The following is a 27,401-nucleotide window of genomic DNA, read 5'->3' as shown; positions in this document are numbered from 1 at the left end:
GCTCGCACACCAAATTACTCGCAATCCAAGGTTTTACTGTATGTAGGCTTTGGGGTTGAGCAGACGTCCATTCCAGCCCTGGCTCTGCCACCGATTAGCCTGCTGACCCTGAGCAGGTTTCATCACTTCGCTGTTAGGCAACCGTTCTTTTATCTGTAAAAGGAGGTGGTAACATTAATAGACCTCGTAGCCTTTTGCGTGGATTAAATAATAACAGATGTGAGGTTCCCAGTACAGAGCCTTATATGGAAGGAACATTCCAAAGTGGTGGCCAGCTCAGGGCCGCATTGTTGTTGACAGGGGGACGCATAGTGGCGGATGCTCAGAAGTGGCTGGTGGCTTTCCATCCAGCTGGAGAAAACTCAGGGCCTTGCTGGAGCTGCCTGGTGCCGCGGGCCACCCAACGATGCCAGGGCAGATCCGGAATGGGAGCCAAAATTACTCCTTTTTGCCACCAAAACATGACATCACAAACAGGGCTCTGGAACATTACCTACTTGTTTCTACTTGTGAGCGGTAAAGTGACAAGGGAAAGTTGCTGTTTGGTTTCCTCGGTTATATGTTCACTGTCAGCAGCTAATAGCCGAAAAGGAATACTAGTAGGTATAAACGGAGTAGGTAGCACTGAGGGTTAGTTTTTGATTGTGGAATATGGCCACACCTCGTTTTATTGTGCTTCGCTTTATTGCACTTCGCAGATGTTGTGTGTGTGTGTGTGTGTGTGTGTGTGTGTGTGTGTTTTCACATGTTGAAGGCAAGACCCTCCACCAGCAAAAAGATTATGACTCGCTTTACTGTGAGACTTGCCTTATTGCGGTGGTCTGGGACTGAACCTCTGAGATCTCCGAGGTTTGCCTGTAAAGCAGTCATAATGCCGCTTTACAATCTAATAACGTTATAATTTCTCTCTCCTTTTCTTTAGCTCTAAATCAAATCCTGAAGTCCATAATTACCAGGTAAGATACTTGCTTTTAAAGGTTTTCATGTAATATGTCTTAAAGTTCTTCAACTTCCCATGTTGAGCAGTCATTATGTTTATGATCAGATTTTAAAGCAATGATAACTTTTTTTTTTTTTTGAGAAAACAATAAGAGGAGAGTCTTCCCCTGACCCCTGCTTCCTCTTGGTCATCTGCCCGTTTTTCTTAACCTTATCCACTGGCAAGCAGCAGGGACATATGTTTAAGTTTCTGGGTGGTGAAATGCAACCTCTGAGGGGCACTCAAGTGAAGCCATGTTGTGCCCAAGTGGGTTCTAGGCCCAGGGAACACGAGTCACTTGAGGTGTGCCTCCAGAAAAGGTTATCATGGTCACATGTTTGGGAAATGTTGCATCCTTCATTCCCCTTTTTTGGGTCTTACAATACCTATTGCGGTGTCAAAAGTACTGAGAAATCCTGCAAAAAAGACACGTTTTACTTTTTCCCCCAAGATGATTTCATTATTGGACACTCTCCTCCCAATAAAAAAGCTAGCCTCTCTCCTCACCTCCCTTTGTTTTTTGTTTTGTTTTGGTTTTTTGGTGGTGTACCCATTAACAGCAATGGAGCAGTGGTTTCTAGAACCTTTGTAAAACGTTGTGCCAGGCCTATTGCCTGCAGAAGGAGCACAGATAGGTTTCCATGGCTGGCATTCTACTCTTCCAACCAGGGCCTGCAAACCTACTTGTGAGCAGCTCTCGCTGGCCACTCACAGCCTTCTGCAACCTGGTTCTGACTGACTTTTCTACGTTTATTTCTCGCCGCTCCTCATCACACAGCACATGTTCAGCTCTCAGAGAATTCCATCATCCTTGCCCCGTAATTTCTTCCCACCGTTCCTTTGCCCGTACTCGTCTGCCTGGAATCCCTCCGCCTCCTATCTGTATGTGAACATATCCTTCAGAGCCCGCTGCAGAAGCCATCTCTCCCCGAGCCTCTCTCATCACCTCACTTGGCACCAGTGGTTCTCAGCCCTTCTACACATTAAAACCATCTGGCAGGCTTTAAAAAAACTAACCAGTGCTTGGGCTTCACCCTGGGCTGATTGAGTCAGAAACGCGAGGGGTGGTTGGGACCTGGGGATATGAGAGCTTCACTGCGCTGAAGGTGGTTCCAGGGATCCCCAGGTGAGGGAACCCTGCAGGGATGATGTGTCCTTTGCCTCCCAGGTTGTCATTTGTTAGTGCTTAGAGACAGCATCCACATCTGGTAACTTCCTGACTTGGGATCAGCTTTTTTGTCCTGGGCGGATGTGAATGTCCAGGCAACACTGCTGTCCCCGGTTTCTGTGCCCTGTCACCAGTCCGATGTTGAATGTCACACGTAACAAAACTACTCGACGATGAGTTCACTTGGGAGCCTTACTCTAGCCTCATGCTTGATCTTTTGTTCCTGTAGATATTCCTCCCTTAGATGTGGGAGGGATCCTCCCTGTGCAGTATCTCTACTAGGTCTCCAAATTACATTGCAGAAGGATTTTCTGATGCCGTCTTCTGTACGTGAAACCATATTCCGAATGTGCAGACCCTAGACATGACTTCTGAGTTTCAGGGAATAGCACATCAAAGGTACTTTGTACCTGGTCGGGGGAAAGTTTCCCTATGTCCTTGCCTTCTTTAAGCTCTTGAATCTTCTTATTCATAGATTGATTGTTTGTTTTTGAGGGGTTTTCAGGTGTGAGTGGCTGGAATGGTGTGGGGGAAGGGAAGAGTTGTTGATGGGTGATTTACTGCTTGAAGGAGAGAAAAAAGTTAAACGAAGCAAAGCAGTCCCAGCTCAGCGCTCTTCCCACCAGCCTCGTGGGTAAATGCTCTCTGCACGCTCTGTTCAGAGCTCACATCCAGATGACTGTTGAAACCAGATCTACACAAACTGTTACCTGCATGTTGCTCTCCGTCTTCGGCAACCACGGGTCCTCTGCACCCTGCCAGTTGTACAGGTTCTGTGTTGCTCTGTCAAGCTTTGGGCTTCAGGAGTCAATTGACTGGGAAGAGAATGTCCTGAGAAGTGGCCCGATAAGCATCTTAGCACTGAGAAAGGTTTTCAGGAGGATGGGATGGGCTCGCAGCATTTATCTTACGTACTCTGAGCTCAGCAAGGTTAGCCAACTGCAAAGGATGGATTGCTGTGTTTCCGATGAGGACACTATTGGCATTTGGGACGGACAGTTCTTCATTGTTTGGGACTGGAGCTCGAGTTACAGGATGTTCAACTTCCCCTTTCTCTGCCCAATAGGTAAAGGGAACCCTCCAGTCATTGTGAGAAGCAAAAACACAGATACACATTTCCAGTTGTCCCCAGGGGAGACATAACTCGCTGTGGCTGAGAACCTTCTGGGTTAACATTTAAAATATACTCCTTGACAGCTTTAGAGTGTGAATAAATTACCAAGGGAGACGAAAGAGGTTCTGGAATTTCCTTCTTCTGGGTCTTTGTGGGTAAGGTAACCCACGTTGATTTGAATCTGTTTGGTTCTGATTGAAGACAGGGAGTACAACAGAAGGTCCGTTTCTATTCTCAACCATTCTCCATCCAGTTGGTGGAGCTTCATTTGGGGCCTGGCTATGTGATGAAAACCCCTGCAACAGTTCGGCTTTGGGCACATCATCTAAACTCTCTTGAGTTTCTGTATCCACTTAAGAGAGGGAAATGTGAAAAGACTGCATCAGGGAGATTCTAAAGCCCTGGTCAGCTCTCAGATTCTGCTGCTGAGACATCTCCAGATTCCTTTTTCTCGCAGCCTGTCCTTTCGGGGGCCGCAGACTGAGCTTGCTGACAGACCTGTTAAGAAGGAGAGAGGCCTCTGGAATACAGAATAGCAGGGAGGGCATGTCAGGTCCATGAAAACGGAATGAACAGAATTGCTGAGAATTCTCCTTAACAGAGAGCTGCCTTCTGCGTATTCAAAGTAGCAGGGAAGGGAGAAGAAGGGGAAGCAATAATTAAAAGAGTAGCGGTGGGAGGACTGTAGTGACTTAAATGTCAGGAGGGCATAATTTACCAGGTAGAAAGTTGAGCCTTGAGAAGCCCGGTGGCTTTGTGCAACGTCTGGAACCACTGCCCTCTGCAGGAGAGAAGTGGCTAGGCAGCCTGCTCCCCAGCCAGCCCCATCTCATCTTCACCCCGGGTCATTTCATGAGTCACCAGTCTGGATCTATTTTCTCATCTTAAAATGGACACATCTCTTCCTTCCTTCCATTTTATCAGGATAATAAGTGCTCTGGATGGTTTTGGATCACATTTGAGAACATTATTTTTGTTGCTCAAACAAGGCAGAAAAGAAAGCATGCCCCCACAGCCCTTGGCATCCTTGTCCAGTTCCTGTCTGTGTGCAGACGTAACTGTTACCCATGGCTGTCGTCATCTTCTGCAGTGACAAAAATTGTTTCTGAAGAAGGCAGTTGCCGACCATTCTCCCTGTCTTTCTGGCACCTTCTGTCTGTCCCCTTGGGAGACATGAATATTGCCTGTCCTGGGCAGTCCAGGGGACCCTTTCAAGGCAGATGCTTTCACCTTTCTTCCAAGGGCAGCTTCCCAGCCCCTCAGCCTTTGTCACAGGAAATGTGGTCGTCCTGGGAAACGTTCGCCTCCCCCAGCCAGGGTTCAGTTATAGCCTTTCCATTCACAGTCCCCCTCAGCCCCTGGGGTGGATGCCAAAAAAGAGAAGGTGAATGAAAACCATTGAAATCAAAAGGTCATCAAATAATCACATTTGGTATTTTATTTCTAGCCTCAGTATCATCCCAATATCCACCCCAGCCAGCCCCGGTGGCACCCACACTCTCCAAATGTAAGGTAAGTGCTGGAGCTAACAGAGCTGTCTTTTCCCAAGTTCCCCTTTGCTCTGGAAAAGTTCAAATTCTACTTAGTCATGAATTGAGATTCTGCATCAGCAACAACTGTGAAGAGTTGCCTTGTCATGGCAGAGATTAATCATTTGCAAAGCTAAAGAAGCCAGGAGAGAGGATGGATTTGCTAAACTTATGCTTTATGACATAAAAAGGAATTGACGGGGGAGGGGGGGGTTAAGTCATTCTCACCTCAGATATTTTTGGTTTGTTTTGTCTTAGCGATGTTACTTAAAATTTCTAAGTCATGTTTTCCTGTCCTGAGAATTCATTTACTAAAAATGTGACTAAAGCTTGGGGATTTTTGTTTGTTTGTTTTTTTAAGATTTTGTTAGGGAATTGGGGAAGGGGAACAGTGTTGGGGAATTGGGGAAAGGGAACAGCCAAGTCGTTGTCCTTCAGTCTTAGTTGTGGAGGGTGCAGCTAGCTCAGCTCTAAGTCCAGTCACTATCCGGCCGCCCGTTGGCAGCTCGCAGCCGCTCAGCTCAAGGTGCCGTGTTCAATCTTAGTTGTGGGGAGGGGGGCATAGCCCACCATCCCATGAGGGAATTGAACTGGCAACCTTGTTAGGAGCACGTGCTCTGACCAGCTGAGCCATCCTGCCACCTGTTGGCAGCTCAGTGGCAGCTCAGCTTGTGCTCAGCATCACTGGCCCATGTGGGAATCGAACTGGCAACCCTGTTGCTCAGAGCTCACGCTCTTAACCAACTGAGCCACTCGGCCGGCCCTTGTTGTGGGTTTTTTGAAAGGATTTTTTTTTTTCAGGGATGGAATGGGAGTTTGCTTTTAGTAGTGGATCTTTTTTCTAAACCCAGCAGTCAGTAAAGTTTTTTTCTATGCAGGGCTATATAGTCAATATTTTCAGCTTCAATGTCAGGGTCTCTGTCACAACTATTGAACTCTGCCATTATAACTTGAAAGCAGCCACAGACCATAGATACATGCATGGGTGTGGCTGTGTTCCAATAAAACCTATTTATGAAAATAGACGGTAAGTGGGATTTAGCCTGAGGGCTGTGTTTACTCACCTCTGCCCTAACCTACCACAACCCTCCTAAGTAAACTGGCACCTGCCTTGTGTTTATAGTTAGGCATGAGAGTGTTTTAATGCTAGCTTTGTAAAGGCCAATGGTTCCTTTTAAGATCGGGTTTAATTGGCGTTTATGTGCGAAGCTCTTTCGGAAACATGGTTGGTGAATTCCATGTGCCTAGTTATTTCTTGGTGAGATTGCTATCCTTGCTCTTTGAGAAAGTACAGAGTGATGGAAATAGACCTGGTTAGAGCAAGGCAGATGAGAGCACTCGGTTCTTGATCGCTCTTACCACGTTGGCGGGGAATCCACGTTTGCAGTGCAGTTTTATCACAGACACTTGATACTCGTGTAACTTTTAAAATAGGTGAAAGTAGCGGAGTCATAACTCTAAATGTTTCTGTATTGCAAAGGCAGTTTATTTTCCAGACATGAGAAACAGGAGAGATTTATAGAAATGCTATTTTTATTAACCTTGTTTTTACAGAATGTTATACTCCTTACTGCCTAGTTTATCATATTAGTTTCCTTCTGAGGCATGACCCAGCCCAGGATTTCACAACGCGAATTCTGAGGAAGCCTACAACCGGGGCCCTCTCAGGTGGCCTGCCTGCCTGGCAGCTGTAGCATCTGTCACCTGGGAGCTTGTGAATGCAGATTCTCAGCCCCACCCAAGACATACTGGCTCAGACTCTCTTGGGGTGGGGCCCAGCATTCTGGGTTTTATCAGGCTCTCCAGAGTTAGAAAAGCATTGCCTGAGATACCTACCCTGGGAAAAGAGAGTTCTTTGGTCCAACACTTTTGTCAAATGCTGCCTAAGCATTCACAGGGCACATTAGCATAATAACAGCCCTGAGAAGTCCCCTAGTAAAGGAATCTTTTTCACCTTCACCTAGCTTTCCCCACACTGACCTGATCATCAGACACCCTACAGCACAACCATAGACAGAGCTTTCCTTCCCCTGGAAGTGGATAGATGACCCGTGCCTGAACTATTGAAAAATAGTTAAAAGTAGAAAATCCATTCATTTCCGTTCGTCAGCCATCCCCATTCACATGGTTTTTCTCCCTGCCCATTTTTCTTTTGGTGCTTATGTTGTTTCACTCACATTTCTGAATTTTCTTCCATTCCCCCACTAACCATTCACTCTGCAAACAAAACAGGCCATCCTTTCAGGATGACAGGCCGCATTGGAAAGCATCAGCCAGTGGAGATGACAGCCATTTCGATTATGTCCACAACCAGAACCAGAAGAACTTAGGAGGAGTGCAGAGTGTGATGTATCAAGATAAGCTCATGACTGCGCTTTGAGAGACTGAAGCATCTCACTTCCATTCACCATCACAGTTTCATTACATTCCATGGAAGGTGTCTTGGCATCCCATGAATTGTACAAGTGCCTTTAACGAATAGTTCTGAAAGGTGTTTTCAGCGTCCGTGTAAATATTTGCAAATAATTACAATAGTTAGTCATAATTTACTGTTGACTGCATTCTCAATAAATTGAAGGTAGGTAAAGGCTCAGGAATCATTTTGATTTTAAAATTGGAGTAAAAGTCTATGTTTGTTATATTGCTCTGTACCTGATATTTCTTTGTTATTTAATGAATGGGACCAAATGAAACCAGAAAAATTTAGGAAGATAGCTCTGCAGAGAGTACCAGTAATGGGGGGGTGGGAGGTGGGGGAAATGGAGATTGCTGGGGTCCAGCCCCTGCCCCTGTGTGACCTTAGACAAGCCATTTCCCGTTTATTGGCCTCATTTTCCTCATCTGAAGAGTGGGTTGGACTAAATGTTCACCATGGTCCTTCTCTACTCTCAAATTCCGTGATTTATGAAAATTTAATATTTTTAGGCTGAGGCTATAACATTTAAAGTATCTCATAGGAAAACTGCAATGTCTGCTTCTCTTAACAGAGGTTACTCCTTTCAGAAGCTAAACTGTATAACTTGTTAGATGTTATATAATGCAGGGAGACTTTGAATTTTCTATCTAGCCCCTTCAAATTTTAGAGATTTTACTAATCATAAATTGCATAGCATTCATTTTGGTAGAATTTGCTGCTCAAGTCCAAGAATAATTTTTTGATGTCTTAATGATTGGTGCTGCTAACTTGCATGATTTCAGAAGACATAATTATGGAATACATTGTCAGAATTTGTAGAATTTGTGGGTTGGTTTTTACGTTTCTCTTTTAAAAAGCAACATGCAATCTGAGATGCATTTATGGCTCAAATTAAAGCTATCAGATTTTAATTAAGTTGTGCCAAAGTATCCTGTAGCCTAGGATAGGATGGGTATTGCACAGCCTTTTTGTAGAACCAGAAATTAATGTTGTCTTTTAGGGTAGAACTTGTACCAAAATATTTATTTCCTCCCCAGTTCAAGCCATGAGTCAAACATTTTTTTCTGTCAATTGATAGACCTAAGATACTTCTCATTAGTATTTTTGTGAAATCAAGTCTTTGTGCCATTTTTATCTATGTAATTGTAATTTGGCCCATTTTAAGCCTAAAAACATATATATATATATATATATATATATATATATATATATATTGATATATATATACATTTCTCGAGGTATTTTATTGCTAAAATCTGATCTTTTTTTTTTTTTGGTTACCTCAAAAATTTATCCAGAAGGAGGGAGTCAGGTGCCTGCCTGCGCAATGGAGTCTGTGTCCCTTATAAACGCTCCCTAAGATATTTGTTTACAGGTGTACTCCTTTTAGTAGATGTGCTGGTCCTAGGTGTCTGTGCTGCATACAAATTAATGTGTTCTCAGTCTTTTAATCTTATTGATACATTTTTACAAATGTGTTTCCAAGGAATAAAGATTATTCTTGCTTTTTTTTTTTTTTTTACTCCATCTTCATTTTGTGCCTCGCAGAAGTGTCATCTGTGGAGGATGTATGTAGGTGATGTTGACAGAGAGCTTTTGTCAGTCTGAAGGTGAGCACTCAGTTAGGCGGCATAGAGCGAGCTCATCCTGGAATGAGGCTGCACTGGGTAGAGTGGCTCTTGTAGGCAGTCTATAAGGGATATCTTCATCTAGAGCAGCTCCGATGAAGGTTCTAGTACCTGGTCACAGGTGGCAGTGGGCTTTCCGCTCTAACAGTCCTAGGGTCAGGGTGGGTGTTTGTCCTGGCTACAGCTGCTGTTCGTGGTGGAAAGACTTCCAACCTTGTGTCTGTGACCTCCTGGAGATTGTGTGTACACTGTCTAATGCCCTCTAATAAATACCTTCATGCCAAAAGCAACTTGAGTGGATTCAGTTGTCTGCAACCAAGAAGTCTAACCAGTTTGAATACATATGGTCTCCCAATTGTTAAGTCACGTGTACACTTTTCATTCCTCGATTTAGTGGGCCACTCTGTCCAGCATTTGACAGCGATGGCATTCACAGTTTCTGGAAACCATCCCCTTGGCTTCTGTGCTATCTGATTCTCTAGCCCTTTGACTTTTTCTTTGGTCTTTATAACAGCCTCTTCTTCTGTCATCCTATTAAACATTGCTGTTTTCCGGGAGTCCTCCTTTGCCCGCTGCTTTTCTCACTTATCAGGGACTCCCTGGGTCTCCTTATCCCATTATGATTTTATAGTGCTGTGACACTGAAGCCATGATCTCTAACTCAGACTACTGTGAGCTTTAGACTGACATTCAACCTGTGTATTCCATGTGCCCCTCAAACTCCACATGTCAAAAATTAACATCCCTCCTCTTGTAGGGAAAGGGAAGAAAAAATAAAACTTGGCCCGAATTCTCTTTTCTACCCATGGTAAGGATTTATACATCATCAACATCTCTTGTCCCTGTTACCACCTATATCCCGGCAGGCCCCAGGTTGGCTCATCTCTGCCTCCTTCGTGCTTGTATTTAGCCCACCCTCTCTCCTTACCACTGACCTTGCTGCAGCATCTTTTCTCTGGCTGAGAGATGCTCTGCCTGATTTCCTTGACTCCAATCTCTCCTGACAAGCTCGATCTCACAGCCACTAGAGTTCTCTTTCCAAAACACCATCTGATTGTCATTCTGATGCTTGACATCTGCCAGGTTCTCCCATCACCCATAGGATGAAGGCCTTGTCTGTGGAATTCCCCCACTCTGCTTCTGTCTCGTTGCTCTAGCTAGCATATTTTCCCATTTCTCACCCTCCTGTTTAAACTCCTACAACACCACACTGCTTGTAGTTCCTGACATTCACCATACCCTGCTGTCATTCCCATCTGTGCCTTTGCAAATACTATTCCTTCTGCCAAGGATACTGTCACTCCCATCCCCTTTGCCCAACTCCTGCTCATCCCTTAAGCCTCCACCCAGACTCATTCTTCTCCCAGGGACTCTGACCGCCCCCACCTCTGCAAATTGGGTTTCTTTCTGTGTGCACTTGCACTATCCCTCATCCCTATACATATCAATGGCGCACTCACTACTTTGTATTAAAACTGCCTCTTTTCTTCATCTCATCCTGGAGTCTGTACACTCTGTAAGTAGGAGCGTTGTGTCTTACTCACCTTTGTTCCCTGGTGCCTGATGGATAGCAAGTGCTCAATGAATGTCTGTTCAGCAAATGAGTTATTCCATACTCATTCTAAAGGACACATCGAACCAGATAATACAGTTCATGTATCATCTTTGATATGGTCCAAAGGTATCTGAACAATCATATCCAGACTGGGGCATCGCAGTTTGAGTAGGACGTTGGCCACCACATATGTTCTGGCTTCTTCTTCACCATCTGAATATTATTCAGTGTGTCTATTATTCAGTGTTCTCATTTGAGACATTGGTATAATGTTGAGCGTTACTACCACCCAGAGAACAGTCTACCTATGGGATGCTGGAAACCCTGGTAGATTGACAATGACATTATATGGGGGCTAAAAACCACATGTGTCCTTTGCACTCTACATATGTCACTTCACCTGATCTTCCTGACCACTCTGAGGTGGACGGCATCCTTTTTACACATGGGAAGCTCTGGCTTAGGGGGTAACTGAGCAGCTGGGACATGGTCACACAGCCAGTAGGTGATAAGGCAGAATTCTGACTCCAAAGCCTGTGTCCTCCACCCCTGTGCCCTTAATGCCTCTCCCTCTAGTCATTCTGCCATTTGGGAGCCTGTCAATCCATGTCTGTCCGAGACTATTATTAGATGATGAAGAGTTCACTACACTGAAAACTAGTGGGTAACTAGAAAGGCACCACCAGTCTAGTCTGTAACCGCTACACACCAGTAGTCTAGTAACCCATCACCATCACCGGTGAGCTAATAACCCCATTACCCCCTCCTCCTGTGCCCCCCACCCAGCCGTCTAAGAACCCTTTCCACCTCACCTCCCTCCCCCAGCAGTCTGGTAACCCTGTCCATGCAGGCGTTCATTCACCAACGACCCCCCTTTCAAAGGAGCAGAGATTAAACATTATTTTCTTAGTGAAACTCATTTGAGATGATCCATTGCTTCCTTCTGGAGAGCTCACAAACTAGTCTTTTCTTCTGGAGTGTTACCTGCCAGCACAACTAACCTCAGTATTCCATTACTAATGGAATTTGTTTTTTGCATGTTTGAAGCTTCGGTACTTCCATCTTCTTGCGACATCAGTTATTTTTCTGTGATCCTTCAGAATAGCTAACAGTGTGAACTGACAGTGTCGTCAGATGGATGTAATTCATGTGAACTAGAAGTCTTGAAGTCATGCCAGGTAATTGCCTTGGCCTGCAAAACCCTCTTGCCTGTTTTGTTTCTTGGTCTACCATTTCCACCGAAAATGGCGCTCGTGAAGATGAAGGAATAAGGACAGCATGTCCTTTGTGTTTCCTGCCTGTTAATATTGCACCATCCTTCCAGGTCAGTGGCTCCAGCCTCCTGGGTCCTGCTCTGAACACAACTAGTGATAGATCGCTTTTGTTGCCTTTGACTTTTCAGCTCTTAACTAGCCCTTTAAGATCTGAGCTCATCAGAGATCCCCCTCAGCAGCCATACTGATCCCTTTGGATCAATATTTCCCAAACTTGGCGCTACGTTAATTCCCTGACTGGCCGAATCTTCCAAAAGTACCAGGTAAATACCCTCCATAGACCTAGGATGATTGACTTCTGCCATTTCGTTACAGGAGCCAAATACCGAGGCAACACAGACAGAGAGGAAAAGCAAACTGCTGTTAAAGAGAGACCCTCTGTACATGAAAGGTAGCACAAAGCTCCAGGGGTATCTAAAAGGTGAAACAAACAGGAGATTGGCATTCCGCTGAGCCACAGCAAAAGAAGAAATCTTCAGTAATTCTGCAAATAGCCCCATTTCCCCCAAATTAGGGAACCAAAAAATTGCTTGGCTAGCTTATTAAAAATGGAGATTGTTAGGCTCTCTGTAAGTGGCCAGGTGTGAGACCTACGAACCTTTGTTTTAACAGTCACCCCAGGAGAGTCTGAAGGGGAAGCTGCAGGACCTCACTAGAAAAGCATGGTTTCCTATCCGGTGATATTTATACCTTGTTTAATGGCTTCATTGTAACTCTAACTAGGGGTCAACTTTTTTTTTTTTTTTAAGATTTTATTGGGGAATTGGGGAAGGGGAACAGACAAGGTGCTGTCCTTTTGTTCTCCAGTCTAGTTGTGGAGGACGTTGCTTCACTGGCCCATGTTGGTATCATCATTGCGCTCTTCCCGGGTGAGGCAGATCGGTCGCTGGCCACTGGACGGCCGCTGACGGTGGCTCTTGGCAGCTCACGCTGGCTGTTAGCCACTCATGGTAGCTTACGGCAGCCCACTGCAGCTCTCCTGCAGCCTACGCTGGTGACTCACGGCAGCCCAGCTCCAGGTCGAGCTGTTGTTCACCAGCTTAGCTGTAGAGGGCGCAGCGTCACTGGCCCTAATGTGGGATCCGAACCGGGGCCCTGCTGCTCCGAGCTGGCGTCCCAAGCCAGCTCTTAACCAATGTGCCACTCGGCTGCCCCAACTTATTTATTAAGTAAGCATGATGTTAAGATATAAATGGATGGATGCATCATAATAAGCAGCTAGACCTGTCTGCACAGAGTAGTTTTGTCCGTCCTTGGGCTCATGGTGAAACAGCGAAGAATGTGAGGATCATAATCACTTTCTGCCAAGCCTATCAAACCAAGTCCACGTCATTGTTCTGTTCTCCAGAAACAAGGGGCTGGTGAATTCCAGCCGCTGGAGAAGGACAGGGCGTGTGCCCACACCAGTCTAACAGCCCGGGCCACGATTAGAGCCTGTGGGGAAACAGGTAGAAGTTTTGCATAGGCAAAAAAACAGAAAGTGGCAAGCTGATGAAAGTACTGCAGAAGCCAGTGTGCAGTGGTGGCTTTGTGGGTTCAAGAGCCCTGTGGTTCTCTGACGAGGTGAAATGTAAACGCTTTGGAATCTCACATGATTTGAATCCCAACTCTGCCACTCACTTGCCATGTGACCCTTGGCCAGTTTCTTCTCTTTGCCTCGTTTTCCTCATTCCCAAATGGAACTGAACAATATTTCTCTGTTTAGGAGAATGAAATGATGTGATGGAAGGTGCTTTGTGCAATGTTTTATGCTAACGGGTAGCAACTTTTAGTGGTTTTTGAGATGTAAGGCCTTAGCAGTCCACGTGGTAAGAAATAGGGCAAGGAGATTTCCAGGTTAGCTCAAAGAATGGTGTATATCTCATAGGTTGATAGGTTAAGATGTATGGTCTACGTTTAGCAATGGAAAGAGGTGCTTGGTTCTAAAGGAAAGGTCAGATGGAAGAGGGTTTAACACAATATGTAAAAACACATCTCTGAAACTCTTTAACAAGCTAAAAGCAGAAACACCATGGGGATCTTTTGAGAGGGGATAGAAAGAAATAGAAATGATATTTCTGTCTGAGAATACTCGGAAATAATTGTCCAGGTGAAACGTGCACAATACTTTCCCATCTGCACATGGCAGGATTGGCACCCAGGAAGGCACTGGTGAGACCTCTGAGAATCCATTATGCTGGTACAATCGGGACGCAAAAGTTTGGAGAATTGAAACGATGTCTGCCCGGTTCCCACCTCTCCCCGACCTGAGATTTCACCTTTCATGAAGTGGAGGAAGCTTTTAACAATTTGGAGACTAAGTAGAAAGTAATAAAGGGAACTACTGTGCTTTTGTTACTTTTTATAGTAGGTAACCCAGACAGTGCTAAAACTCAAACAAAAATATCTAAAAGCTGCTTTTCCTTTTCACCCTCTTATTCCCTGGTTCCCTAGTTCTTCCCAGAAGCAAACAGTGTTAGCCTTTCTTCTTGTCAATCTAGAGCTATTCTATGTGTAAACAAGCACATATATTTATTTAACCAGTCAATATTGATGGACATTTAGGCTGCCTCGAATCTCTAAAGTTCCCATTTTGCTGCTGTTCTTGTGCATTCTGTTTTATGCACTTGAACAAATCTATCTGTAGAATAAATTCCCTGCAAGTAGAGACTCTAGGTCAAAAGGTATGTGTATATTTAGTTTGGATAGTGTCCGATGAAATTTCTCTCCAAAGGCATTCTACCTGATTATGCCCGCCTCCCACCTCCAACCCCCGACACACACACACACACACACACACACACACACACACATATCAATCTGACAGGGCCCCTGATCCCACAGGAAGCAAGGTCCTAGTCCTGGCTAACTTTTTTAACTTTTGTTAGCTTGATGGGTAAAACCCAGAATTTCTGTGTTAACTGCGTGTCTCTGTAAGCAAGGCTGTATCCTTTTTCATCTTTTTGAAGGGCATTTTTTACTTGTTTTCTGTCAACTGCCTAGAACCCCTATTCTTGAGTCATGCTCTAATAAAGATCAGGCTGATGAAGTAAAATTAATCATGTCATCTTAGTCTTTCTAACAGCTTGGAATAGTTGATATTTACCAGACGTTTTTTGAAAGCAGCTTTCCAGAAGTTCAGGTAACAGTCAGCATGATAACCAGACCCTGGAGATGGAGTAAGGGCAGCATAAAAATAGCCAGGATAAAGGAATTGATTTCTAATATCCATGTTTCCTTTCCTGTTTGGGAGTTTATTGAGCAGTTTCCACTCAGACTTCTTAAATACCCACCCAGACATTGTAAATTTCTCTGGTGCATTTGATCAGGGAAGGACAAATTTACTTTTAGTTACAATTAAAATTCTAATAGATCTAAAATCACAGCCACATCCTAAGACTCAGCAGTGGTTTTGTTGGAGGAAAGGCTGCAAAATTTATCCAAACGGCTGTAGTCGAGGCAATCCACTAAAAAGGGTTAGAATAATTAGAGGAACATCCCCGTAGGCTCATGTTATAAGAAACCCACAGAAACCTACCTAATCATTCCCTGCTGAATGGTGAATGGTTTCAACTTCTACTTTCTGCAGCTGAGACCTCAAAAGCAAGGGGTAGTGCTGTGCTAACGGCTCAACCAGCATCGTTCCGTGGCTCAATAATGGATGCTGGATCTATATTAAAGGCAATTAAACAAGCCCTTAAAATTGGGCCCAGTGTATGTCTGCAGAGGCTAAAAGGATGTTTATAACAGAAGCTTCTGAAAAACCTGTAAGTATTAGGGAGCAGAGAGAGGATCATTGGAAGAGATTTTTAAGCACTCATGAAAACCAAAATAGATTAATCCCATCTGTATCACCTCAGAAACACATACCCAGTGTTCAGTTCACACTAGCATCTTGTGCAGTTAGAATGTCTAAAACCTGCCCTTAACAATGCATGCATTTTATTTGTTTAACCTGAACTTCTTTCTGCAATGAATAATAATTTCAATTTGGGTGAGCTGGATGGTGTCTACCGAGTGGAAGAATAACACTCTCAGCTCATGCCTGAATCTGCCATAGCTCTTTTGAAGTGCAAAGGATGATAAAAAGCTTGGCTCTTTAAACATTATTTTACACACTAGCAGCTGCGCTTTCATGGCAGTGATTATTTTGTCTTACTGTTCCTTGAGGGCTCTCGTATGGCACTGTATGGGGAAGCATTTAAAGCAGTGGCCAGGGGAAGTTAATGCTTTTACCCACCTTAAAAAAAAATCTCCATTTAAGGCAAAGGGTGGGCACTGGAATGCAGAAATAAGAGGCTGAAAAAATCAGTAACAAACCAGGAAGGGAAAGCACTGTTAGGTTTATTACAAGGAGTTGCTGTAAAGGAAACAACCATATTTATGTTAGTATTTTTTTAAGGCAGGAAAGAGATTGAATTAACTCCTCATCGTGAACCTCAATGCAAAAATGGACTCAGGAAAAAGATTTATTCTTTGGACTGAGATTCTGAAAATGACCTGGAGTTGTGAAAATCCTGGATCTCACCACAAAGTTAGAGAGCCCTTCCTCGCTGTTTCTCGGTGCCTCATAATGAGAAAGCCACCGTAAAACTTAGCAAAAATAACATCAGGATAAAATGGATTTTCTGGCAGGAAGTTTTCAAGGCCTGCTTCTCTGCTTGCAGCCACTCATTGAAACCATTTGATAGCTGTTTTGCCAAAGGAAAATTCCAGACTCAAAGATGGAGGCACACATCCTGCTCGAGCTCACACAGGAAGAGACTCAGTTACTACCAAACCCTGAAGGCTCTCCTCACTCCTTAAGATGTGGAGTATTTTATTCTGCAGTTTTGCAGAGACTATAATGTAATATTAGGGAAACCTGGGGAATTAGTGACCAACGTGAAGCTTTTATGAATAGACACTTGATAAATTACCTAGAGAAAATTAAAATTTAATGCACTACAACATTCATTGAACAAATATCTGCTCTGTTTCTATGCTGAGCCAGGAACGATAATAGTCACCAGGAACTGATGTTGAAGAGGATGCCATCTTTGGCTCCAGGTAGCTAATAAACAAATCAAAAGGAGCTCCCGACCCGTACAGGTTCAGACATCACCTGTGCTAACGCTAGTATTAGACAGTTCTAAGTTGATTGCTTGGAAAATGTCTTCTAATTAATACAAATTGGGAAAATTTTCTTCTGCCAATTAGTAGTACATATACAGAAATCTAAACCATACCAAAATTTTTTAATTTTGACCTTTTCAGACAAGATTAAAATGAAGTAAGGGTCTCTTTCCTCTCTAGTTGTAATAAAATTAATAATAATAAAACCATTAAGTTCCTGTAAGAAATCATCCCTAACTAATAGACCTAAGATTTATAATTTCTAAGATGTTGACACACCCATTTTCTTCTCAAACCCATTATGGAAAAGCTACAGTTTTTCAAATAGGCTTTCTACTTATTGCCAAATGGTATGCCTGCACTGAATTCAATAAGAGCTTGTAGCAATATGTTTGTCTAATGGCCCACTCTGTTTAGTCTCTGCCAAATAAAATAAAAATTGCAATAAATGGCAGGTATCCTGGAAACCATAATGAGTAAATGCACCTTGTCCTATCTCTCAGTTGGACATGGCAGAGATCAAATTATTTTTTATTTGTTTTTTTTATTAGCTTTAGGTATACAAAACAACATAGTGATGAGACATTTATATACCTCACAAAGGAATATAACCCCAATAAGTCTATTACCCATCTGACACTGTACATAGTTATTAGAATATTATTGACTGTATTCCCTATGCTGTACTATAGATCCTGGTGACTATTTTTTTAAATTATAGTTGACAGTCAATGTTATTTTATGTTAGTTTCAGGTGTACAACGTAGTAGTTAGACTATTATTTATTTTATTGAGCTGTAGCTCTGACATATAAATGCTTAATAAATGATCCAAAAATGCAGTGCCTGAGGCCCAGAAGAGTGAAATGAGTTGCCTAAGGTCACATAGCTAAGTGGCAGCAAAACCAGAGCTAAGTGCTAACTGGCATTCTTTTAATATTCTACTGCTTCTTTTGTCCACATGGCAACACATTGCCTCTTAGCACTTAAAAGAGCACAGTGCTCTAGAATCAAGTTGCTTGGGTTCAAATCCCAGCTCTGCCATTTACTAGCTGTGTGATGTTGGAAAGCTAATTAGTCTCTGTTCCTGTTTTCTTATCTGTAAAAGAAAGATAATAGTCCCTTCTTCAAATGGTGGTTGGAAGAATAAAGAAATTAATAGATGGCATAGTGCCGGGCACTCGAAAATGTTAGCTTTTGGTTTTTTCCCCTCTGTGAGTATTTAGAGAACATGATGCACGCACTAGTGTTCAGACATAAAGTTGATCCTGGCTGACACCATCTGCTGTAAAAACATGGTACTTGCATAGATGCTGCTAAGAGAGTCCCAGTTGGAAAGCCACAGTTCCAGGCTAATGGGCTGGAGTGGAGTATGGACTAGGCGGTGCTTCCAGCTTTTTCTCGTCCTTCGTACACAGAGAAAATGATGTATTTGGGTAGCACACTGGGGTGAGCTGCTTGAGGCTTCCTCCAAGCTCTCTTGGTTCTGCCCACTTGCTTTACGGGCTGAGAGAAGAAGTGGTTCAACTCACAGCCCTCCAGAGGCCCATCCATTGGGAAGCTCCCCTGAGATACTCGTCAGCATCTCCCTGATGGTTTAGTTCTGATGAGGAATATGGAGTTGTCCCCACTTGAGCTAAAAGTAAAGCAGGAGCCAGCTTGCCCCACCCAGGCTCCTCTGGAAGGTGTTCAGGGAATGTGTGTGCTACTGTGTGGGCTACATCGAAGCTGTTCTTGCCTCCAGGAACCCTGTTAGGAAGCTAAGACATGCCATGAATAAGTGACTCCATACAGGCAGCACGTACGTGTGTAGTGAGCAGTCCAGAGTAGATGCCAGAAATCACCTGACACCCCCCACCCCATGTCACAGTAGAGGAAACTGAGGTCCAGAGTGACTGTCTAATGTTTCTCCCAAGGTTGAGGCAGAATGAAGACTAGAACCCAGGCACTTTCAACGACAGCGCAGTGTGCTTTTGGCTGTCCTCTTTGCATTCTCCATGGGACGGTGGCTATGCTTGGTTATGTCCCAGGTTAGAGAGGTGAGGCTGGACTGTGACCCCCAGAAGCCAAAGTTACATCTTCTACAACATTTGTACACACACACACACACACACACACACACTCACACACACACTCACACACACACTCACACATGATGTAAACTGTGCTGACCGAAGTCCCCAGGCGGCAGCCAGGGTGGATCGGAGATGCAGCTCATGGGACAACTGGGGACAACCAGTGCCATTTCTTCTGGAATGTATCCTGCACTGAAGCCGAGGCCTCCTCCATACCTCCTTCCCCCAGTGCCCCAAGCGCCAGGCCTGGAAGCTCTGCTCACGCTACTTTAGAAATACCCCAGCGGGCCCCTTACCTTACTCAAGCCACTGACAGTCCAGGCCCCGCCCTGGCACCGTCTCCTCATGGAGGGGCTGGAATTTCTCTCCCACCAGTGCTCAAGATGAACTTCACACAATGTATCTCCAACCAGGGCACGCCTTTGCTTACGCCCTTTCCCCTGCACCTTGTCACCCTCCAGGTAACGGGGCAGGCACACTTACCCCTTCTTAACCAGTGTCGGCTTGTCTTCGTAGCCTCATCTCCTGCTCCTTCAAGCCTCACGCCCTCTCCACCAGGCATCCTGCTCTTTGAACCACCATTCCTTTGCCCATACTGTTTCTTAGGCCTTTAGCAGCAATTTCTGTCTACCTTGAAAGAAATTTCAAAACACAAACAAAAAATAATAACAAATAACATATCCTAGGGTTTAGAGCATGCAAGTTCTAAATTGCAAGCAACCCACTAACATCAGCAAAAATAAATGAATACATAAATAACAGAAAAAAATTTACTGCCAAGTTCAGTGGTAGGGGCAGCTTCAGGCATGGCTGGAACCAGGGGTTCAAATGATCCAATTAGGGATTTTTCTCTCTTGCCACCTACCTTCAACCTCTGCTCATCTTGTCTCTCTTTGTGCATTAGCTTCATTCTCACAGATACTTGTGTCCAGGGAATGTGGTCATAAGTAGCCTCAACTTAGATTATCTTGATAGGCAGAGCCCAGCAGGGGCAGTGCACTGGGCTCACAACACTTTTAGGAGCCCACAAAAATATTTAAATTCCTTTTAAAGTTAAAAGAAGAAAAAAATGAACTTTTAGTTAAGAAAATGGTTTCACATATGATATTATGTTCCTTTTTATACAAATGCAGTCATAAAGTATAATTTTTAATTTTTTTAATACAGAAGAGAGAAAAGCAAAAGTTCTATGACCCACAAAAGTCACAGGAAGGCCCTGCTTGACTCTTAAAAGGGAAGAAAGAGCCTGTGTGTTAAACCTTAAGTGTAAACTCTGATTGTCCCTGATTGGATCATATCCCAGAACAAAGCATTCTACTTGGATGGATGGAGAACTTTGATTGGCCAGGCTTCTGTCTCAGGCCCGCCCCCCAAAGGGAAATAACCTCATACAAACACAGGATTGGTGTTTCCTGTCAGAAGGAGGATTCTGTTTCAATACAGTCCACCAAAACTTGACTATTTCTCCTGAACGTTTCCCTCCTTTTGACGCTTTCTCCAACACCTTCACTCACCCAAGGAGAACTAGTGGCCTCCACTTCTATGCTCCCTTAGCAGCTTCTCCTAGTGTGATTGTAAGTGACTGAATCACAGGGTCTCCTACACTGGAGTGTGAGCTCCTCGAAGACAGAGTGAAGGAGTAGGCAACAGAAACCTGGCCTACAGGAGTGAGCAGAGAGAGGGGTGGGCTCTGCCTGAAGGTGTGAGGAGGAGACCTTCGATCCCAGTCTTAAAGGCTGGAAATCTTCCTGGAGGAAGGGGTATTTTAGCTGGACTGAGGGATGAGGAAGGACTCCAGGGAGCAGAAAGAGGCAAAAGGCACCAGGATGGGAAGGATTAAGGGTATAGAGAGAATGTAGCAGGAGATGAGCTGGAAAGAGAATGGGACAAGATCATGGGGGGGGCGGGGAGGACTGTGAGTGACACATAAGTGAATTTGGGTTTTATCTTGCAATCCAGGGCTCTTAACCTTGGTCCATGGATCTGCGGTAGAGGGACAGGAATTGAGTGTGAAATGTTGCATCTCGGTTCCTGTTCCTGCCGGGAAGGTCCATGGTTTTCACCAGATCTCTGAAAGGATTCTCTGCCTTAGATGTTTTAGAATCCCTAGTAATGGAGAGGTGTTCCAGCTTCTGGAGGGAGGGGTGCCGTGCTCCAGAACATAATCAGAACAACTCTCTGGCCACTGCTCTGTGGAAGACAGGCTGAAGGAGAGAGTGGAGGCAGGGGAGCTGTTAGGAATCTGTTTCTGGAGTCTAAGTAGGAGATGACATGGGCTTCAAATAAGACAATATTGGTTAAAAAAGTAATGAAGAGGAGCAATTGGAGTTAAAAGATGTTGTAGCAGTAACACTAACAGGTGCTTTCTGCATGGTGGTGAGGGTGATCGAGAAGGAACAGAAAGTGATTCCAAGACTTTTCTAGTTTGTTTGTTATCATGATCTTGTCATAGGATGGTTAACAAACTGTTTTTTATTATTGCTTTTTATTTTCTCCTTCCGTGTACAGAGCATCTTTCTTAATAGAAATTATTTCACTTCAAAGTTAAGAATTTTTTAAGGCTTCCGGTCTCTAGTGTATACAGATGCCCACTTTCTGCTGTTTCTTGGGGTGCGGTGTTGCCATTCTGCCCCGCTCTACAATGACCCTGTAGATCTATTTGTTGAACCTATTTCTCTGGGTTTTTCTTGCTTCAAGGACATCTTTTAAAGTACGCACAGGAATATCAAGGCACTTTGCTTTTCTAAATCCTGACTTTGACACCCTCCACAGCTACCCGCTCCCTTCCCCAGGGCTCAGCAGCTCGGACCGGCTGCCTTTTGGCATCGAGGAGAATGGGGGCACACCATTCACTACCAAAGCTTCGGGAAGGCACCACCACCACCACCACCACCACCAGCACCACCAGCACCACCCAAACTATGGCCTCGCACTGACCTTGGAGAACAAGGAGGGGCCTCTGAGGTCACCAAACTCCAGCAGTAAATCCCTTACAAGTGAGTAGGGGCCAAGGGGGAAGGGAGGGGAAGAACACTGCAGGGTGTGGGTGGCTGGCTTTCTGAGATCCTCAAGGCAGACCCTTCAAGTGCGGCATGGAGTGGTTGTAATATCAGTGCTGGGCTACCAGCTCTGGGCGAGACTAGACAGGAGCCTCGTGCATTTAGGTAGGAGCAGTGTTTACCAGTGAGCTCTGACTTCATTACAAGGTAGCAATCTTCTCTCCACCTCAGTCTTGAGCAGACCTCTGCTTCTGCAGTATCCAGCGCTAGCTCAAAGCAATGGAAAAGAGACAGCGGAGTGAGGCGGCTAGAATCTCTACTTGCCTACTTTCAGGAAAACCCAGTCTATCCCCTTCCTGACATCCCTCTTCTGAGAGCAAGGTGATGGCAGGTGAATCCAGTGGACGTGGTGACAGGTCCCAGTGAGAGAAGTCATGGAATGGAGAGGAAGCAATTAAAACATTTTTGACAATACGACAGTGATTTTATATGTGTTCAAGCCGATTTTAAAATGTGGGCTTGGATTTTGTATGTCTGTTATTTTAGGTTGCTAGGAATTCACTTTTATTATATTTTACCAAAGAATGGGTCTGTGACAGGTGGGGGTGGGATGAAGAACTGATGCTTTATCACATGGGGTTTGAAAAAGCACAGAGGTGGAGGCAGGAGTCAAGGGGCTTTGATGCCTATTCTCACGATTGAGCCAAGTCCCCTCTTGGGTCCTCGATTTTCTCGCCTATGAAATGGGACAGAGGGTGCCCAGACAGATGGCCAAGAAATCTTCTGGCACTGCCGTTTCCTGAGTCAGTGAGCTGGGGAAAAGAGCCACCGCACCTTCACCTGTAGACCACAGGTAACGAGTCTGAGTTGGCTGAGCCAGAAATGGGGACGCATCATCTACTTGGCATTGAAGAATCAGAACTCCATCCCCTCGTCACCGTCCACACTGTCCTTGCCCAAAGCCACAGCCGTCTTTTTGCATGCGGATAACTGTCACAGCCCCCTGCAGGGCACCCCCTCCAGCACAGTCTCCGTATTGTAGCAGCCTCTCACCAGATAGCTCTGCCCAAGTGTCTTAAGACCGTTCCATGGTTCTGCGCTGTCCTGGGACAAAGCTCACACTTCTGAGCATGGCCACACACAGACCTTCACAGCCTGGCTCCTACCGGGGTCTTCAGCCTTTCCCCCCACTCCTAGCCACACGGAGCTACTCTCCCCTCACCAAATCCTGTGCTGTGTCCCAACTCTGTTCTCTGCACCTGCGTTCCCTCTGCCTGGAATGCTTTTCTCCTGGCGAACTGCACATCCTTCAGGAACCAGCTCAAATGTTGTCAGGGAAACTCGCTTAACACCCCCCTCTGATTCTTACTTTGGAGTGCGCCTTCCCTCTCACTCCTGTAGCAATTAAATAAGCCTTTTAGCACCCTTATTTGGTGTATCGACACATGCATCTCATCACTTTATCCCAGCTCCCCAGATCAAAATTACAAACAATATGTGGCCAAATTTTTAATATGTAATGAACATTTCATGTCATAATGGGTAAATACTAGCTAGTAGAAGGAGCGGTGGCAAACTAATTTAAAGTAGTACAGAAATCAAAATCCATGCATTTGATTTTGGAATTATAACCTGGTCTTTAAGGGTATGTTCATATACCAGTTAGCCTGAACATAATCTTTCAAATGTGCATAGTACTTTTCCATTAATAAATCATGTGTGCACGAATGACCTCATTTAGTTTAATATTCACAACAACCCTGCAAGGTAAGTAATTTTACTGTCATTTTAAAATGGCTCAGAGACTCAGAGAGGTAAAGTGACTTGCCCAAGGCCACCCAGCTCCTCAATGGGGGAGTTAAGGCCTTGAAACCTTGACCTCAGATATTTTCATACCCCATCAGTTAGCGCAAACTCAACAGATTCAAGCTGCCGGAGGAGGAGTCAGAAAGGGTGCTGGGGTCAGTTTCTGACAAGCATCTTTTACCATCTGCATTCCCTCTCTGCTCTCAACCGTTCCTTATTCATTCCCCTGCCACTTGTAGAACTGAGTCCAGGAGCACCTGCCCTGTTCAGCGAGGCCGCTGCCCATCTAAAGAAGCTGGAACTGGAAACTGTGAAGGCTGCTGGACCCTGGCCTGCTCTGCACATCAACATAAACAAGGTGCCTAGGACTGACGCAGGGTGATGAGCATGGACCTGGGGCTCACGTCAAACCTCGGATTATTACCCTGCCTGCCTCCTAAACCCTGTGTCTTTGCCTTAGAGGGGTTCCTACTCAGTCTTTCCTGATGTGTCTGCTCAGCGTGTCTCTTAGGGGTGAAAATTCACTTACATTGTTTTTGGTCAGTTACAGCGTGAGGCATCGCCCTCGGTGCTGAGGAAGCAGGCTAGGCCTGCCTGTTAGTGGTGTCTCCCTTCTTCTAACTGAAAGCTCCATGCGGGAAGCATCCTCATTTCCGTCTTTCCATCTTTACCCTTCTGCTATAACAAAATACCAAAGATCAGGTGGCTGAAACAACTAACACTTATTTCTCACTGGGAAGTCCACGATGAAGGGGCTGGCTGATTTGGTTCCCTGGTGAGGGCTCTCTTCCTGGCTGGCAGAAGGCCACCTTCTTGCTGTGTCCCCACTTGCCAGAGTGACTTTTCTCTCTTCTTCTTCTTCTTCTTCTTAGGAAGCCACTCATCCCATCATGAGGTCCCCACCTCATGACCCCATCTAAATTTAATTACTTCCCAAAGGCCCCATTTCCAAATACCATCACATTAGGGGTCTGGCTATGACATATGAATTTTTGTGTGTGTGTGGGGGGGCACACAGTTCAGTCCATAGCACTTGCTATCTTTCTCACGTGCGTGGCACGGAGTAGGTGTTCAGTAACTGTTGGCTGATGGAAGGAAGGGAAGGATTTATAAAGGGGGGGAGGGCCAGGACAGAAGCCAAGCTCTCTTTTTTCTAGATCTGTTCTTAGTCCAAATGGGCTGCCTTATCTTAGAACTGTAGAATGTCAGGACTGGATTCAACCTATTATTTAGTTCAACCTTCTCAACATCTGAGACTGGAGGAGGGGAAATGACTTTCTCAAGGTCACTCTGCAGGGGCTGAATCCGTGGGCCCCTGACTCCCCAGTCCAATGCCCTTTGCACTTCAATGTGTTTCTTCATTTTCTACACCAGGGTTTCTCAACTTCAGCACTAGTGACATTTGGGGCTGGTAATTTTTTGTTGTGGGAGGATGCCCTGTGCATTGTAGGATGTTTGCAGCATCCCTGGCCTCTACCCACTAGATGCCAGTAGCACCCCTATCCATGTGTGAAAACCAAATTGCCTTCAGACATCGCCCAGTGTCCCCTGAAAGACAAAATTGCTCCTGGTTGAGAACCAATATTGTACACATATTTTAATTGTAAAAGTCCCCAAATGAATAGTCTTCTTCATTCATGGGTCATTTCTTCCATTCACATGCTTAGCTTTGCCCTTTTATCAAAGGAAGAGGAAGAATTTGGAAGATCTGGCCTGAAAAGCTTTCCCCCCCTCCCTTCGCTGGGAGCATGGGAAGGTTACACCTCCTGCAGGCTGTTCCTGCACCCTGGCCAGCCCACCAACCTACACCAGACTTCCAGGGTTTCTCAGAAGACCCTCACCCCCTTGCACTCCTCCTGTCTCCCCTCAACTCCAGGGCAACCTAAAGTCTCTTTGATCCCTAATGGGACCCCAACTTCAAGTCCCACTCACCCACTTTTCTTCTATACTACCGTCCCCAATGGCCAGCTGGAAAGAAGTCCTCCGTCAAGGTGGTACTTATTCATTCAACAGCTCTTTGATGAGCAGGTCCATACCAGGTGCTGGGGAGCCAGCCCTATGCATCATGGGTCCCTGGATTGGTCAGTGTTTTCTGTCTCTTGGTTTCCCACTATTCTAATGCAATACACACAATAAATGTTTTAACAGGGGTTTTACTCAGAGTTCGACAGAATCCAAACATATTTTGGGAGAAAGTATATCATATAATCGCATATAGTATCAGAGAACGCAAAAGCTCTATGAATTTGTAGTCACCATGAGTATTGGTGGGACATGGACCACAATGGCTTGCTCTGAGTTAAGGCAAAGCTGAAACAGCTATGAGTTATTAAGTATTTCCCTGGAGCTCAAGCTCTAATGCCTCTCTTTTTCCCTTCACTTAAAGAAATGCATTAGTAAGCAAGTAGGCTAGAGTGATGTCAGATAACCTTGACATTTTCCTATCACATAAGCAAAGTGTATCACTTCTCACAATGGTGCTTTATCATGAATAAAACATTCCTTGCAGGGCGGGCAGCACGTTGGTTAGGAACCTGTCTGTTCCCCTTCCTTGATTCCCCAACGCTGTTCCCCTCCCCCAATTCATCAATAAAATCTTAAAGAGAACAAAACAAAAAAAAAACATTCCTTGCAGCAGACATCACAACTTATGATGCCACAATTGGGACCAGTGGCTTCAATGACTCTTAAGGTTCTTTCCAGCCTCAAGGATTGAGACTCCTCCAATTCTTCTAAGGTTTGAATAAGTTCCTGTTCTTAATGATAATGGTGAGAAGACATTTTCACTGCCCAGTTCCAAAGTGGTACCCAAAATTATCACAGGAATTTAAATCTCATCAAATATGTAAACAATTATATAAACAATTTAAAAATGTATCTGATTCTTTCTTTATCCTCAACTGACATCCCCAAACAGATGGGCTATTTTCAACCATAAGCCCAAGTGTCACTGATGTGTATGTTTTGAAATCTGTATTTCCACATTCAATGATAAAGCATCTTTCCACAATTCAAATTGAATGTAAAATACAAACTATGGTCATGCAAAAGAGAGAAAGCACAACATTCTTGCAGCCCTCCTCCAGGCTGGAATTGTGGTCTTATTCTAAAGCAGATGCGATCTCCCCTAAAGATGGCTTTTATGCAAACATGTACACATAATGATACTAAAAATTTCCAAACCTTATATTGGCCTACCTGAGTCAATGCATGGAGCTGAACAGTAGCTCTTGCTTTGTCCAGATCAAACAGGAACAAGCCTGCTTGAATTTTATGTCTAAAAAGCAGTTTAGAATTACTAAATTCAGGGAGAAAAATCAATGCTAAATTCTCATTCTTTTCTTATTTTAGTAGCATTCAATGTTTTCTAAAGTAGGTCTTCCATCCTTACAGTGAGTATAACTATATTCCCTTAAGCAATTGTCAAAAACCTCAAATGGGCTTTAGGACCAATTTAATTCCTGTATCCCAGCATATCATTCTGCAAAATTAAATCTAATTAAAAAATTAACTCTTTACACACTATTGAAAACACCCGTTCTAGTAGTAAACAATTATCTTAATGTAACAGGATTTACAAACATATGATAAATTATCCTAAAGCTGTACTGTAAAGCCCATCTTTCAAAAAAGTTACTTATTTGCTTTTTTGGAAATGGCTAAATCTTTTATAATAAGATAACTGATTCTAGTCAAATGAGTCAGAGTTCTTTATACGCAATTTGATGGCTTAGGATCATTAGTGTCCTCATATCTGATGCTCTT

General features: G+C 44.4%; 1 protein-coding gene across 1 annotated transcript in view; it reads left to right on the top strand.

The window, feature by feature from the left end:
* EPB41L4B (erythrocyte membrane protein band 4.1 like 4B) overlaps positions 1-27,401 on the top strand; it is a 117,325-nt gene that overhangs the window by 58,461 nt on the left and 31,463 nt on the right. The window contains exons 14-17 of the mRNA XM_019635862.1: positions 923-956; positions 4,709-4,773; positions 21,604-21,827; positions 23,876-23,994. Coding sequence (XP_019491407.1) covers positions 923-956; positions 4,709-4,773; positions 21,604-21,827; positions 23,876-23,994 — 442 coding nt within the window. The remainder of the gene's footprint in view (positions 1-922; positions 957-4,708; positions 4,774-21,603; positions 21,828-23,875; positions 23,995-27,401) is intronic.

Source organism: Hipposideros armiger, unplaced genomic scaffold (genome assembly GCF_001890085.2).
Source record: "Hipposideros armiger isolate ML-2016 unplaced genomic scaffold, ASM189008v1 scaffold_24, whole genome shotgun sequence".
Lineage (NCBI taxonomy): Eukaryota > Metazoa > Chordata > Mammalia > Chiroptera > Hipposideridae > Hipposideros > Hipposideros armiger.
Note: the sequence above shows the minus strand (reverse complement) of the source record. Positions and strands in the feature narration are given on the sequence as shown.